The sequence below is a fragment of the Colius striatus genome, chromosome 4, assembly GCF_028858725.1.
Source record: "Colius striatus isolate bColStr4 chromosome 4, bColStr4.1.hap1, whole genome shotgun sequence".
Classification (NCBI taxonomy): domain Eukaryota; kingdom Metazoa; phylum Chordata; class Aves; order Coliiformes; family Coliidae; genus Colius; species Colius striatus.
The window spans coordinates 36,871,041-36,887,901 of NC_084762.1; the positions used below are offsets into that span (position 1 = coordinate 36,871,041).

At 36.7% G+C, this 16,861-nt stretch overlaps 1 protein-coding gene across 1 annotated transcript in view; it reads left to right on the plus strand.

Annotated features, from left to right (window-relative positions):
- Nucleotides 1–16,122, plus strand: part of NETO1 (neuropilin and tolloid like 1) — a 64,071-nt gene extending 47,949 nt beyond the window's left edge. The window contains exons 7-10 of the mRNA XM_061995524.1: nt 666–894; nt 11,968–12,081; nt 14,321–14,879; nt 16,062–16,122. Of these exons, the coding sequence (XP_061851508.1) occupies nt 666–894; nt 11,968–12,081; nt 14,321–14,879; nt 16,062–16,122 (963 nt within the window). The remainder of the gene's footprint in view (nt 1–665; nt 895–11,967; nt 12,082–14,320; nt 14,880–16,061) is intronic.
- The last annotated feature ends 739 nt before the right edge of the window (nt 16,123–16,861 follow it).

Below are 16,861 nucleotides of genomic sequence, written 5' to 3' on the forward strand. Positions count from 1 at the left end.
ACCCTTGCTTTCCTGGAAAGTTTTCTAGTAAGTTCCATGAAATACACTTTATTTCAACTCTGTTAAATTATGAAGATGGATACCATAAGACTTTGTTTAGAAAAGCTGAGGTGGTGGCCAAATTGCTTGAGGAAGTATGACAAGATTAATGATGGAGTTCTGCCTGGCTCCCAGATTCTCACTTCCTGAATCAGTGTAGCTGAGACATATCACAAAGATGACATATATTCACTCTGAGGAAGAAGCAGCAATTACTTGCCTTATTATTTTCCATGTCAGGCAAGTAATAGTGCAATATCGTGCCAACTAGTGAAGGAAGAAATTTTTAGCTTGTCTGTCCTTCAGCTTGAAGGACTGTTGTACATACCTCTTAAAGATGAGTATATATTTGGAAATAAGGACCTTACTGCAAAAAAGAACAAAAATGTCAAAATATTCCCTAGATTCTACTTTGAAGCATGACAAAACACCAGGAAGCATAAACAATGCTCAATTTCCATATTACTACCCTTCCAGGGAACTAATCTATGGATCATCAGCTCCAGAAAAATTATTTTGTTGGTAGTATTGTGTACTTTTTCTCCCACAAGGTAGAGCAAAGGTGTTTCACGTTTGTTTAGTCATTGTGAAATGTCTGTACATGTTGCCTTTGTTTGTTTTCATAGATCTATTTGCGATTCCTGGACTATGAGATGCAGAATTCCAATGAATGCAAACGGAATTTTGTAGCTGTCTATGATGGAAGTAGCTCCGTGGAGGATCTGAAGGCAAAGTTTTGCAGCACTGTTGCTAATGATGTAATGTTGCGGACAGGTCTTGGTGTAATCCGCATGTGGGCAGATGAAGGCAGTCGAAGCAGCCGATTCCAGATGCTCTTCACATCTTTCCAAGAACGTAAGACCCTAATCAAAGCATCTCTGTTCAATTTGTTAAATGATACAAGTCCACTAAACTATTAATGCCTTGTTTGTGAAGAGTAGTCACGGAAGGATGTTCCAAAGTGAGCTATATAAATATTCAAAACAGTTTTTATTCCAAGCATTTTTAGTGTGCCAGGAAAACAGTATGAGCAGTCACAACCTGTCCAGTCATGTGACCATGACTTTCATCTGATACCCAAGCTACCAGACCACTATGTCTCACTTTTTCCTCATACAAAATGGAAAATAATACCATTTTAAAGGTTTTATGAAGCTTGATCCTTTTCTATGAATTTGATTTTTTTAGATCTTGTTATGATGGACATTTAAAAAATGTCTTATGGTTATTTTATCATAGATGGTGAGTACATTTGTACTAAAAAAAGCATCAATAAATATATATATCTAATATTGTTAATATAACTTTTTTTTTTTGTAGTAGTAGCAGAAATTTTCTAAAAGTTTTTAGTATTTTGGCTAATAGTCTCTCTATACACCTTGCCTACATTCATATGTTGATATAATTTCTGGATTCAGATAATATGCAGAACAGCCTTTGAAAGAAAAAGAAAAAAGTAATTCTAGCCATTTTAAAACAAATAAATCACCCCAACAAAACCCAATAACCCTATTCACTGAAAATCGTTGACTCAGGTAATCCCTTGTGAAAGATATTGATTTGTTTTCTTTGATGGTAATAATGCATATTTGGTCCCTTGAGGAAGGAGTACACATATTTATTTTTCCACACTGCCTTAAGTTAATTTTTAAAGTATATTTTGGTTTGTGCATCACATGTCTGACAGGAAGATTTCTGTGTGCCTGTCAGTGGTTGGAATGAAGGCACAATCCTACCAAACACATCCTTCATCTGTATTCTCTGTGTGTATACCTGGCAATGAGGCAATGACACTGTTGAGAACAGCCTCTGTAATTCCTGAATTATGTCTCTGATTAAAAACTACTGACAGTCCACATGCTTGAAACTGCATATGCTACTGTACTCACACACTGTTACCTTAGGGTGGATTATACTTTTCTTATCTGTAAATCAAGCCAGGGTGCAAAAGATGCTGAGAAACCTCGGTTGAGATGATGCTGCCCTTTTCTCATTTCTGCAACTGGAGATGTCTTGAATATTCAAGATCTGATTCTTTTTTTTTTTTTTCCACAAGGCATCCTGATCTGTTACCTTAGAAACAACTGCATAGACACTAGAGGTTCACAGAATATAAGAAATTGAAGTGATGCTCTATGACTAACTTGAAATGGTTTGAATAAGCATGTGTTTGCAAGACTTTCATATTTTAAAGGAAAATAAGGAAAAAATAGATTTTTTTTCTCTTATAGTGTTCCTAATTTGTTTACTTGACAAGCTACGTCTTACGAGCTACTCTGTTCTCCTAAACAGATGATAGTTTACACTGCATGGTATTCTGACTGGGAAGCTGAAGATACTAACATGATGTGTTTTCTGTAAATTTATTCTGAACAGTCATTGTGCACTAAAAGCTGAAAATTTATTAAGGACGTAGTTGTGCTTTGAGATATGTGTACACAGCCTGCTCATAAATAGTAGAAGAAACTGCATCTGTGCTTTTAATGCTGCAAATTTACTTCACAGATTTAAAGCTTATGTAGATTATACTCTCTGTGCCGTGTCAGTTATCCATAAGCATTGCCCCATACTGCAGACTGGTGCTGACTGTCAGAAGTAAGCTAAAGCAGATGTCCAATGTGTGCGTCATGACATACAGCTCATAGCATGTACCCCCAAAATGTCTTTCAGCAGCCTATGGGGATAATTAGATCATCTCCATGGAAGAGAAGGAATGTAGACCTCATTCAGGGAGATGTGCATCAGGAAACAAACACCTGTGTCTCTACTCAGGGCAAAGAAAGAAGAAAAAAGCTATTTTGTTCACCTAGAGCTGAGAGAAAAATCAAAACAAAATTTAAGTTCTGGTTATGTGCATGGGAAGGAGTGACAAATTAAAATTCCTGTATTTACTGTTGCTGTGGGAATGTGTTATGATCTGTAGCTTCTCATGTTCCTCTGCTAAACATGGAGTTAAGCTGTTGATATTGTGAGTCTTCCCATAAACAAGGCTCTGCAAACTGGAAATAGGGATTTTTTTTTTTCTGGAAATGGTCTACTTAGCCTGAGGAATGTCTTCTTTCTGTGTAAGTCTGTTCAGTGTTAATTCTTGTTATAGAGCCATTTCCTAGGGATTTGACATTTCTGTAAAACAGAAATCTTTTCTGTTGGCAAACAAAATTTCCAAAGCTCTAGCAATGATATTCTGAAGGATCATGTCTGAAGGAAAGGCATACATCACAAGAAGTTGCTAAATTTCCTAGGCCAGAAAATCAGTAATGGTTCCAACATAACGAAAATCATAGTAGAGCTCCAAGTAACATTTAATAACCAATTAATTCTTAATAGCTGATAATTTAGAATGATGAACTGGTATTTTATGATCATCATTATTAGCTATTCCAACTATCATTATGTGTTTTGTCTGCTTATGTCCTTACATTTTTAGCTGTGTATGGTAGTCACTATCTAGAATAGATCTCAAATGTCCAATAAACTAATTTAAGAATCAGAAAAAGGAAAATAAGAAAGCTAGTATCATCAAGCATGTCTGCTTATCTAATAAGAAGACCTGAAAAATTAGTGTTTGTTTTTTCATGCACTGACCAACTGTTAATTTCATTTTCCATGCCTGTGAGAGTGATTTGCAACTTGATTAATGACAGATATGTTGCTCCTACAGCGTCTTCAAAGAGCTGCTCATGAGCAGACACACCTACACTTTAACCTAAAAGCGGATTTGTAGAACCAAGGCATATGGGATAAGAGAAAATCCCTCTGTACGCACAGCAGGCAAGATGTTTGATTTCTCACCTCTGACTGCTGTTTGGTAGCACTGCTTTTCTCCATCCATAACTCTTGCATAACAAACCCCATACTAGAAAACTATATTTCTTCTTTTACTTTGGTGTCCCTTTGAGCTCTAAATCTATTATTAAAGCCCAGTTACATGTGGCTTTCTGAAAGGAACTCCAATTCCTTTTAATGACAAAACTTGTATTTGGTCAAAAATCTACATCTGTGTTTAGAAGAGCACGACTCTAAAGTCCTGTTTACAGCCAGAATCCCTGAAGACGACCAGCCCAGCATGCACAATTCTCTGATGGGGAATAGACACTGTAGGTATGCAGTATTAATGAGCACGCTTGTTGTGATAAGGCAAAAAGAACTACTGAGAAAGGCAACAAAATAGAAATAAACGGGAGGACTGGCTGGTTCCCCAGAAGACTGTGCTGCCATTCGGGGGATCTCAACTGGCTTGAGAGTTGGGCAGAGAGGAACATCATGAGGTTCAACAAGGACAAGTGTAGAGTCCTGCACCTGAGGAGGAACAATCTCATGCACCAGTACAGGCTGGGGAGTGACTTGCTGGAGAGCAGCTCTGCAGAGAGAGACCTAGGAGTCCTGGTTGATAATAAACTAACCATGAGACAACAATGTGTTCTTGTGGCCAAGAAGGCCAATGGCATCCTGGGATGAATCAAGAAGAGTGTGGCCAGCAGGTCAAGGGAGGTTCTTCTCCCCCTGTACTCTGCCCTGGTGAGGCCTCATGTGGAGTAGTATGGCCAGATCTGGGCTCCTCAGATCAAGAGGGACAGAGAACTTCTGGAGAGAGTCCAGTGGACTCCAAGTGGCCACCAAGATGTTTAGGGGACTGGAACATTTTCCTTATGAAGAAAGGCTGCGGGAACTAGGGGTGTATAGTCTAGAGAGGAGGCTGAGGAGGGATTGCATTAATATTTACAAATATATAAATGGTGGATGTCAGGAGGTTGAGATATCCCTTTTTTTGATGGTATCTAGCAACAGGTCAAGAGGTAACGGGATGAAGCTGGAACACAAATATTCCATTTAAACAAGAAAAAACTATTCCCCTGTGAGAGTGAGGGAGCACTAGAACAGGCTGCCCAGGGAGAGTGTGGAGTCTCCTTCCTTGGAGGTCTTCAGGACCTGCCTAGATACGTTCCTATGCGACCTGATTTAGGTGGACCTCCTTCTGCAGTGGTGTTGGACTAGATGATCTGTAGAGGTCCCTTCCAATCCCTACCTTTCTGTGATGCTACGATGTGCAATAAGTGAAGAGATTATTTCCCTTCACAAGGACTTAGGAGTAGAAAAAGATTGCAACTTTGCTGGGTTTTCTCCCTGCTTCCGCACTAATCACAGAATCATGACCGGTAGGAGTTGGAAAGGATCTCAAGAGATCACCTAGTCCAGTGTTTTTTAATATATAAAAAAATTTCATTGTGATTGACTCCTTACTCACAAGCACTCATCTGTGATATTCTTCACCTCTGCTCTATTTGCAGCTAGCTGTCTCTAGTAAAAAACCCTCAATGGCAAAACATCACCATGACTTTCTAACCCTGAACAATCTAACTGTTTATGGTGCCTGGAGTGTATAAACGGAAGAGTCTGGAACTCTGAGAATATGCTCTTGAGCTGTCATTCTCTCCCTAATTCATTGATCAAAAAAACCCCATGAAACCACAGAAAAGATTTTAAAGAACAGATTATCGATGTGTATCTGGTATTAACTATCCATAAAGTTATATTTGTTGTGAACAGAGCTGTGTGAAAGTGAAAGAAAATTCAGTATTAAGCACATTTAATTTTCAAGTTTCCAACAGCTTTATTTTAATAAGGTGATTTTTTCTGTTAGTGGCAAATGAGAAGTACTTGTAGTATATATACTTGTGGTGCACAGTAGTAGAATCATCTTAATAATTTTAATAAAGTAAGTGAAACTGTCTCTCAACGTGACTGATGAACTGTTCCTTGGAGAAGCTGAGAGAAAACTTCTTCCTCATCATTTAAGAGCAATTCAAGGAACATATGAAGAATTTAATTTTTCTTTCTCTTATGAAAGAAAGGAACAGTGGGAAAATCCAAACAATCTGTTCTTAAAGAATTTATGTGCAGAATATGATACAACAAGCTATCTTAAGTATGTGAGGAGTAGGTGTGAAATGTCTACCAAGTTCAGTGTAAGATATTTCTCACATCTTACCATTGTTAAGATTTCAGTTTTTTCCTACCCATCCTCAGAAAAAAAGCAAGACATCTCAAAAATATTATGATGAGAAGGGAAGAGAGAGAAGCCTAAAAATAGCAACTAGGGGAGGACTTTTTCATGAGATTAGGGAGTCCCAGACTGAAATCCCTCTCTTGAAACAGACTCAGAGGGTAAATCCACATGGTTTAATGAAGTTTGATGTAGACATCCAAGCCTGCTTGCTCAGAGCTAGTTCACACACTAGAAGCAAAGAAGTTGCACTAATTCTGCATGATCCTGAGAAACGGTGTAAATATGCTGGGGAAAGTGCTGCACTGAAGTGGCAGAATCAGCTTCGCACCAGGTCCATAACAAATCAGCTTTTGACTTGATCTTATAAAAATGTTTTATCCTATCTGGGTTTCCATTTTATTCCCAAATTATCCTGTCATAGCCAACAAAATGATACTCAGCAAACACAGATAAATTACTTTATTATTTGTATCATAACATCACAGTAGTAATAATGATTGCTAGCACACAGAATATGCAATTCAGTAGTGTTTTATAAATACTAATATAGCATAAATGCTCATGTATTACTTGTGGTTGCTTATTTTGTTGTCTCAGTAAAAGTAGTACTTTTAAAAAAGATATATATAATATTAATGTTTTATTTAATGTTGCTTTATATACATGGCATATGGAAGAAATATTAATGCTCTTTATGTTTCTCTGCCTTAGGGCTATTCAGGATTTAAAAAATTTATGATCATTTTTTCATTAATAAATGAAAAAGTTTAGATTACTGTCTCCCTGCACATTCACAAAACCTTCCAATAGAAAATATAGACAATTTCTGTGGCTTGCCTTTCACAAATTTTGAAAGCAGTAACTTTCAGATACTAAAATCAGGCTTTTTTCTAATATTGTAATGGTAATCTTCTGGAAATATGATCATTGTAACGACCATGCATATATTTACATGCCAGATAATAGAAATAAGGTTATTATTGTACCAGTTTTTAAAGTATAGTTTTCCTAAACTTGAAAATTAGTCAGGGACATCATGCCTATGCCTGTTAATGCACTTGTTTATGTATCTTCTAGGATAAGTGCACCATCTTGTGTTCAGTAAAAATACTGGTTGCAAACCAGAAAAAGTTACTCACTAATTAATTCAACAACTATACAATTTGTTTGTACTTCAAGATGCAAGGTACACATAGCACACAAAATTTTAAAAAGAAATTACTATCACTGAAAATAATTTATAATGGAAGTGTTTGAAGTTTTTTGTTTTGTATATATTATTTTGTATCATTTTATATAAAAATAATAATTGGTTCAAGTCTAAACTGAAAAAATGAACTTTTTTTTTTTTCTTCTAATTAGTGATCTAATTTAAACACTGGTGAGTTTATGATTACCTGCTCCTTTAAAGGAGGTAGGAGGCCTCCATGGATGAGCAAGGATCTGCTAGGACAACTCAGGCAGAAAGCAGCCATCTATGAGGTGGAAACAGGGGCTGGCTTCTTGGGAAGAGTATAGGAACATTGCCAGGGCATGCAGGGGTGCAACAAGGAAGCCTAGAGCCCTTCAAGAATTAAATTTAGCCAGGAAAGTTAAGGACAGCAATAAGGCATTTTTCAAGTACATCTGTAGTAAAAGGAAGATGAGGGAGAATGTAGACCCACTACTAAACACAGAGGGTGTCCTAGTGACCGAGGATGCAGAGAAGGCCCAAGTACTGAATGCCGCCTTTGCTTCAGTCTTTACAGCCAAGGCCAGCCCTCGGGAAGCCAGTCCAGCAAGAATAATAGGATGACCTGGACAGCAGAAGACTTGCCCTGGATGGAAGAGGAAGAGCTTAAAGACTTGTTGGCCAAGCTTAATTCTCATAAGTCCATAGCACCTGATGGGATGCACCCTAGAGTGCTGAGGGAGCTGGCTGATGTGGTTGCTAAGCCTCTCTCCATCATTTTTGAACAATCATGGAGGACAAGCAAGATGCCTGAGGACTGGAGAAAGGCCAATGTCACTCCAGTCTTCAAAAAGGGCAGGAAGGACAACCCAGGAAACTACAGGCCGGTCAGCCTCACCTCCATCCCTGGAAAAGTGATGGAACAACTCATCCTGAATGTTGTCACTATACATATGAAGGAAAAGATGATTATCAGAGGGAGTCAACATGAATTCACCAAGGGGAAATCCTGTTTAACCAATCTGATAGCCTTCTGTGAGTGCATAACCGGCTGGCTAGATGAGAGGAGAGGAGAGCAGTGGATGTTGTCTACCTTGTCTTCAGCAAGGCTTTGATACTATCTCCCATAACATCCTCATCAGAAAGCTCAGGCAGTGTGACTTGGATGAGTGGACAGTGAGGTGGATTGAGAGCTGGCTGAATGACAGAGCCCAGAGGGTGGTGATCAATGGCACAGAATCGAGTTGGAGGCCTGTGGCCAGTGGAGTTCCACAAGGCCAGTCTTGTTCAACATCTTCATCAACGACCTGAATGAGGGGACAGAGTGTACTCTCAGCATGTTCACTGATGACACCAAACTGTGTGAGCTGGCTGATTCCCCAGAAAGCTCTACTGCCATTCAGCAGGACCTTGACAGGCTTGAGAGTTGGGCAGAGAGGAACCTCATGTGGTTCAACAAGGACAAGTGCAGAGTCCTGCATCTGGGAAGGAACAACCCCATGCACCAGTACAAGCTGGGGATTGACCTGCTGGAGAGCAGCACTGCAGAGAGAGAGATCTGTCCTTCTATCTTGCTCCCCATAGGCATGAGGTAGTTAAAGTCCCCCCAGTAAGGGCCAGGGCTTGTGAAATTGACATTTCTTCCAACTGTCTGAAGAAGCTGTCTGCTTCTTGTCTCTGATGAAACAGTCTGTAGCAGAAAGACATCAACTACAATACTAACAGCTATGGTCTGACACTGGGCTACTCACTAATCCTGACCTAGAAACTGTTACTTGACTCCCCATTCAACCCAAGGCAGAGCTCTGTGCATTCCCACTACTCTGTCATATAAAGGGCATTTATATAGCTATGGAGGTGACAGCAAACTGAGATAGTAGGGCTTCTGTTGAGTGGAGAGGTTTGTGCTGCTTTATCTGTTTGAAGGTATTAATAACAATAGCTTCCTTTTGTGAAAACATCCACAACCTTTCCTCTGGTTTAAATGTTTACCCATTGAGGCATTGCCGTAGATGACGTCATAGATGATGACCTAGGTTAAGCTATCAAGAGTTGTTACCACATACCTTGTCTACTTGATCCCACTCCCATCCTGGGTTTTGCAATAGCTTCAGGAAAGCCTCAGGACCAGATCCATCTTGCTGTAAAATAATTCTGCTTACTAGAATATACTTGATGCAGCATCCTGAGGCCTCTTTGCTGTGCCTCTTTAAGGGAAAATCCCCTAATTCCTCCAGTCTATAATGGGACTGACAAGTTTTCAGTTTCCATTGATGTTTTCATTCATTCCAACAAGAAGCCTTCAATAGACTGGGGAAAACATATTGATTTCTTGTTCAGCTTAATCATTCCAGGCTCAAGGGGCCATAAAGAGGACTGCACTATACTAATTTTATAAACATGAACAAGAACGTCTGTTTGTCATTAGGTTTATAAATGTTATAGTTGGATTTCTCTCATCCTAAGTTTGCTGAACTTATTCTGAAATTCCTCTGTCTTGTTATACATCTAGTTGTGACATTTATTCACATACTATTTCTTTCTTCCATAGTTTAACAGTATAATTCAGAGAAACTGAAATTATCTTACTTTTTTCTTCCTTTCTCTTGTCTTTCATTTCCAGATCTCCCTGCCATCACTTTGCATAATTATCCTGTCTTTGTAAATCTAAAAAAAAAATCTTTTGTACTGCTCTTATTTTTTCTTTCTTTTTTTCTGAAACATTTCCCTTTTTTTTTAATATTTGATATCTATCATCATTTTTTCCAGAATACCTGGAAATAGAATACCTGAAGAGCTATTTCTACTCTTCAGTTCTCTTTCTTCCTCTTCCTTCCACTTCCTTTGTTGCCATCGTCTGTTTCTCCTTTTCTACTTACCACAACTGTAATTTTAAATTCCTTTAGTTCTACCTCATAAAACTGTCCTTTCTTTCCTTAAATTATTCTCTAGTCTTTTAGGGGTTGTTTTTTCTCTATCAATCATTTCTTTGCTTTTGCATTCTGGATTAAGTCAGATTAATTTTAAAGTGGCAAGACCAAGTCATAGAAATCTAGGAGGTCCTGAGGGCTCACCTCACTTTTAAAGCTTTTCATGCCACTCTGCATGGGTTTCGGTGTGGGTTTTTTGATTTGTTTTGTTGACCTTTTTATGGTTTTATTAGCATAAGCTTTCCTAATCCTGCACTTGTATTTTGGTTTTCTTTTTTCCTTTGTTCCCCTGTCACTCCTTGTGCTTTCTTTCTCTATTTGCCATTTGCATCTTCTTTTCTTGAGCACCTCCTATTTGTTATAATGTATATTAAAAGTGTGGCTACTTAGGTCTTCTTAGTTTTCTCTTTCATAAATTTTCTTCCTCTCTGTTTCACTATTTTGCTTAGAACAGGCAGTGAGAGTCTTTCTATGTGTTAGAAACAATCAGTCCCAAAAGATACTTGCCTTGCTCAGAAACAGGGACTGCAGCTACAGTGTGAAAGGATGATAGTGCCTCTGGTCGGTTCCCTATATGATGTGTCACATCATGATGTCACACAGTATCCTCCAAGCTCAGTCTCACTGTCTCCAAATGACAGCAACAGACAGATAAGGACTGTTCCACAGCATGCTTCCTTGCTAATATGCACATGTTCTGCTCTTTCTGTACAGTTTAAAGTAAAATCCTTCCTATACCAAACTTAACACCTGACCAGGGTCACTGCAGCTTAGGAGATGATATACCAGATTTTTCCAAAAATTGAGCAGTGGGCAGAACCAGTCTGGCTGATCAGTTTTCAGCATAGGCTAAGAGAAAAAGTGTATTTATATTGTTCTATCTAAATGGATGGCTTTGTATTTGGGGATGTGCACAAAACAAGTTTTGATGACATTTACTATTTGTTTAACAGACTGTAACTGCTCTGAAGAAGCTGTTGTAATCAGTTACGGATATTTGAACTTCAGCACTTACTGGAAAGTGGATTTCTTGACATGATATATGGAGTTGTTAAGCTCTATAATACAAATCTTTTATACTGTTCTCAGTTAGAAAACCACTGAAGCATTCATCTGTTCTTAACTACTCTGTGCTATGCATATAAGTTGTCATAAGAACTGCTTTTAAAGTTGCAGAGAAGAAAAATTGCCGCGAAGCATCAAATTCAAAATATCAATAACATGAGCATTATAACTTTCTATTAGTTAAATGTCTTAGGTCAAGAAGTTCTAAAAATAATTTTATCTGTGCATAAATATTCAAGAACCATTTATATGGGAAGTAAAGTACATATTTTCTTTGAGTCACATACGCTTTCTTATTAAACTAGAGTTTTGTTAATAAACTTTAAAATCAGTTACTTCCCATGCACTAGATCTGTCAGGGGTACAGTTAACTTTTTTTTTCTTTTTTTTTCTTTTTTTTTTTTTTTTTTTGTAGGAGCCCATAGGGTTCTGTTTTGGATCTGTGTATAAAAATGTTGATTAACACATCAATGACTCCTCCACCAATGTATGAGGGATCAATCCACTACAGCCATGACAGTCAGACTATGGGAAAGTTCTGTCTGACAGAACAGAAAAACTCTTGCCACAGAATAATAAACAGTGTATGACTTGAGTCCTCTCAATGCTGCATGTTAAATATTGAAAATGCTCCAGGAACCCATGCTGTATAACTTTTTACTATTACAGATTATGTGATCACTCCTATGTGTGTTTGTCACAAAGAACTGAATGATTTACTGCTTAATATCAGCTTTTTTTTCTCTTGTTTTTAGCCCCTTGTGAAGCCAACACATTCTTTTGCCACAGTAATATGTGTATTAATAATACATTGGTCTGCAATGGACTCCAGAACTGTGTGTATCCTTGGGATGAAAACCACTGCAAAGGTAATGTGTAGAATTGAAAATGTCAAGTCATCTAGAATTCATGGGATACAGCATATTATCCTTAGTTTCTTGTTAAGTGTGTACTAAATGGATCAAAGCTTAGAAGAGTAATTCGGGGAAGCATATATCAAGCAATAGAGAAAATGAAGAAAGGTAAAAAAAGTGTCAAATTTTGCTTTTGGTGTTGACATTTGTTTTGCTTGGTGTTAATTTGTGTTGGTTATCTCCTTCTGGCAGCTTTCTAAATGCTTGGTTTCTGTTTCCAATTTACAATGTAATTAAAAATCATATCTTGGTTCCTTTGTCATAGTTAGCATTTCAGTAGAGTAACATGTGGGTAGCAGGTGTTTTTTTAGCTCCATGCCATACCCAAAATAGTCCAGGTGGGCTAAAAAGTCCAGGTGAATTAACATTGTGAGAAAGCAACCAAATCTACCTATAACCAAGTGAAATTGAAGAACAAGGAACAAGCACTGGAAATCAGGCATAAGATCTATTTCATAGGTAGGGACTGATGTTTTTAATCAACTACTGCTAGCAGTTTCTAAATATTGCTCTGTGTTTCTGGGAAAAAGAAAAATCAACATCTGTGTTGTCTTCAGGGAAAAGAGCTTAATGAACTTACATTGCAGGCTAGGGAGACAATTTGCTTCCACATGCCTCACCCTTCCCACTCTCCTCAGTGCTTCAGATTTTTCCTGGAAACATGAAGTATGAGAAATTTAGGAAGCAATCAAATAAATCAGAATGAGGTGGATTAACGTTCAACTCGTAAGTCTCCTGAAGCCTGTAAAATCCTGACAAGTAGTGCAATAGAGTAAAACGCAAATGAAAATATACTTCAAAAGAACACTGTAAAATTGCGGCGTGGCATAATATTCTTCAAAGAAACTAAACATACATTTGGGAAAAAATTATCTGTTCTCTACTTCAGAAGAGAGGAAAATAGGAAACTTTCCCCACCCTTTAATTTCCAGAATGATTTTCATCTTTCATTTGCCAAGTGTCTTCTTATTGAGTCTTGTGCATTTATCTTCTCTTGAAAGAATGTTTATTCATTTCAGCAAAAAGATTCTTTGCTGCTGTGTTCTTTTTCTCACTCTGATACTTCCCCAGACTCTGTGTCAGCCATTTAGAGAAACCCCAGGTGAATCTACAAGAGTAGTCAATGGAGAGTACTGAAAAGTTAATTTTGGATCTCTAGGAAATTATGAAGAGATGGATGATACAGTTTTGTTGCCAATAACTATATTTTCAAAGACTTTTTATTAAATCCTTTAACATGTTTTAGATTTCCATGAAAAATTACACTAAACTTTGTGTTGAAACTTAATCACAGCTGTCAAGTTTTACTATGCCTGTGAGAGATGGATGTAAATGCTTTCAGCTTGGATTTAGACATGAGTCAGTGTCTGTCTCGTGTCTGCAGACATTTGAAAGCAAATTACAGAGAAACATAAACAATCGTAGAATTAAACTGGTTTTCTTTATGTTATTTTACTGCATATTTTCTGTTTTTCTTCATTCACAATGCTGAATGTTCTGGTTAACTTCCTAAAGACTCCCAAGTAAAGGACAGAAGGAAGGATCACCTTATGAGCGCTTAGAAAAGTTGTGATAATTAGTAGATCAAGAACAAAAGAAATACACACTTTTTTTTTGTTTTTCCTTTGTGGAGCCTCACTTTAAATAACTCTACTGTTTTCTCCTGTTTTTTTTTTTTTTTTTCTTTTAATACTGTCAACAGTCTCAGTCAGCTCATAATTACTAGAACTTTGCCAAAGTTTCCAACACAAAGAGGAATTTGTTTTTAAATCCTGTAAAGTCTTGCTTTTTCATTGGTCCTAGTGTCCTAGTTGCATATATAGTTACTGGAAGAGACAAAAAATAATGAAGAGAATGTCTACAACAGGCTTGAAGGCTTTAGCAAGCAAATGGAGTCTAAGGGTGACATGAAAGCCATCTGTTTATGTTGGTTGTTTTATAAAAAATACCAATAGTTCTTTATTCTAATTAAGCTTGTAATATATCCTGAATAAATCACTTTCCAAGTGAATAGACACACAGATGGCCTCTATATTTTTGGTTTTCACAAATACCTGACATAGACTCAGACATAGACTAGACTCGGTTTTGCAGTAATCTGTGAACCTGGCATGGTTGGGGTTTTTTTTGAATTACAATTAATGCTCTGCTCTTTTGTTTACTTTGTTTTGTTTTGTTCTGTTCTGTCATACAGAAAAAAGAAAAGCTAACCTATTGGACCAACTTACCAATACCAGTGGGACTATAATTGGGGTGACTTCTTGCATTGTGATCATCCTCATTGTTATCTCCGTTATAGTACAGATCAAGCAGCCTCGTAAAAAATTTGTCCAAAGGAAAACAGACTTTGATCAAACAGTATTCCAAGAGGTGTTTGAGCCTCCTCATTATGAGTTATGCACTCTCAGAGGGACTGGACATACAGCTGACCTTTCTGATGTTACAGATGACTTTGAAAATTATCATAAACTGCGGAGATCATCTTCAAAATGCATTCATGACCATCACTGTGGATCACAAGTGTCTAGCATTAAGGGCAGCCGTAGTAACCTCAGCACAAGAGATGCTTCTGTCTTGACAGAAATACAACCCCAGCCTGTAAAACCACTCATTCAGCCCATGAACAGAAGAAATATCCTTGTCATGAAGCATAGCTACTCACAAGATGCTGCAGATGCGTGCGAAATAGATGAAATTGAAGACGTACCAACCACGAGTCACAGGCTGTCCAGACACGATAAAGCTGTTCAGCGGTCAGTATCAATAGATTTTTGATGAAGACTATTGTGTAAAGACTTGATTGTCCAAATTATATTCACTCTTTATTCAGTAAAGATCTATTTTCTATCTTCTTTACTTATTGCTTAAATTTCTGTTTTCCTGATAGCGTATATTATTATTTTATCTCCCTGTTCCTGTTTCTCTCATCTCTGCTACTATTTTCTCAATAATCCTCTATCTCAGTTTCATATTTGTACTTTATATCTTTCTTTTTCTTTTACTGTTTTACACATACCCACATGCATGCACACACAGGTCAACAGAGAATAGGTACAATTTTCAAAAACCAAAGATTTCGTGTGAATCTAGTTTTTGAAAGAGCCACATACTTGTGGTTTCTTTGTAACTGAAGTGGCCTTGAGTATCATCCACTGTTGATCTAACAACTCTGTATTAATATATCAAGTAAAAAATACATGTATCTATTTTGATGCATGGTATAATAATGAGAAACACAATCTATTCTGTTGCATGGTATAACAATGAGAAACACAATCCTGGAGTATGTAAGTCCCTTTTTCCTGACACATTATCTTTTATATAATGACCGATAATATTTGCAAACTTTATTATACCTCTTCCCTTATTAATCACAGTATATTGGTTCATCATATTGACACATAGATAACAAAGAGAGTATAAGACAGCATAGTAAATAGGGAACACTCATGTATTTACATATGAGGATCTAGTTAAAAGGAATCTTTCTGATCAATAAAAAAAAATATCTATTTTTAAGAAAAGCTATTTCTTCTGTATATTACACTTTTAATGGTTGTAAAATATGGATTATTAGAAGTTTAAAAGTAAAAGAAAAAGAAAAGTAGAAACATTTAGAAACAATTTATTTGAAGAAGAACAGAGAAACTTTTTATACAAGTTTGTACAAGCATTTTCTCTTACATGCATTATTGATGCACTTATTGTGACTGTTTACATACCTTCTGTATTCTCTTTGCACGTTAAGGCATTTCTGTCTCACACATACACACACAAAACATGTGACTATTTTAATCTAATTGCATGCCAACATGAATTTCTTCATGAATAGTGATCAGATTATCAAAGTATACTGTTTATTGAGTATATATGCATATATTTATCTTTTCTATACAAACATTACTATCTTGAATGAAATAGCCATAACATTCCAGGTTCTGCCTCATTGGGTCTCTAAGCAAACATGAGTCTGAGTACAACACAACTAGGGTCTAGGAGACAAACTTGAGGTAAGTAAACTTACCTGTACAACAATTGAACCATACGTTGCTTTCCATTTTATTTGTGATATTGCTAAAATGCATGTTACTTTTTCAGTTTTATGTTACTTTATACTGAGGGAATCAGGTTTAAATACAGAGAAAACTGAGTCAGATGACCATTTCATCATTATAACTTAAATAAAATCTATTAATTCCTTAGTCTTCACAGCACTGTAATCATCCCCTAGCTAAATACAGTCTTTATTCCAAACACATTATAAAGACAGATGTGGAACTGTCTGTTTTCATTTCATGTTATTCTTTCAAGCTTTTGAAGAGTTAGGGAAAGGGTATTTGGTAGCAGTGATAAACTTAGAGATTCTAGTGTTAATGTTTGTTAAACTTCTTTTTTTGGGTATTTTCCTAGGGATTTCATTTTTAATAATTTATTGACACTTAATAAAGATAATCTCAGGTGTTTATAATAAAGTTGTAGGTAACTACTAGTCTGACAATTTATATAGGTGTATATATATATATATATAAACATAGTTATGTATATATAGTTGTATATCTAAACAGAAATTTTATTGTGAAATAATAAATTCATGCTTTTATTGCTTCTAGATAGTTTAGGTAAATACTTTCCTGTATATTTCTCATAAAGGAAACATATTTTACCTTTGTTTTACTTTCAAACAACTATTCACACAATCATGCAAACTATGAATGTAAAAACGTATGGTGAATTA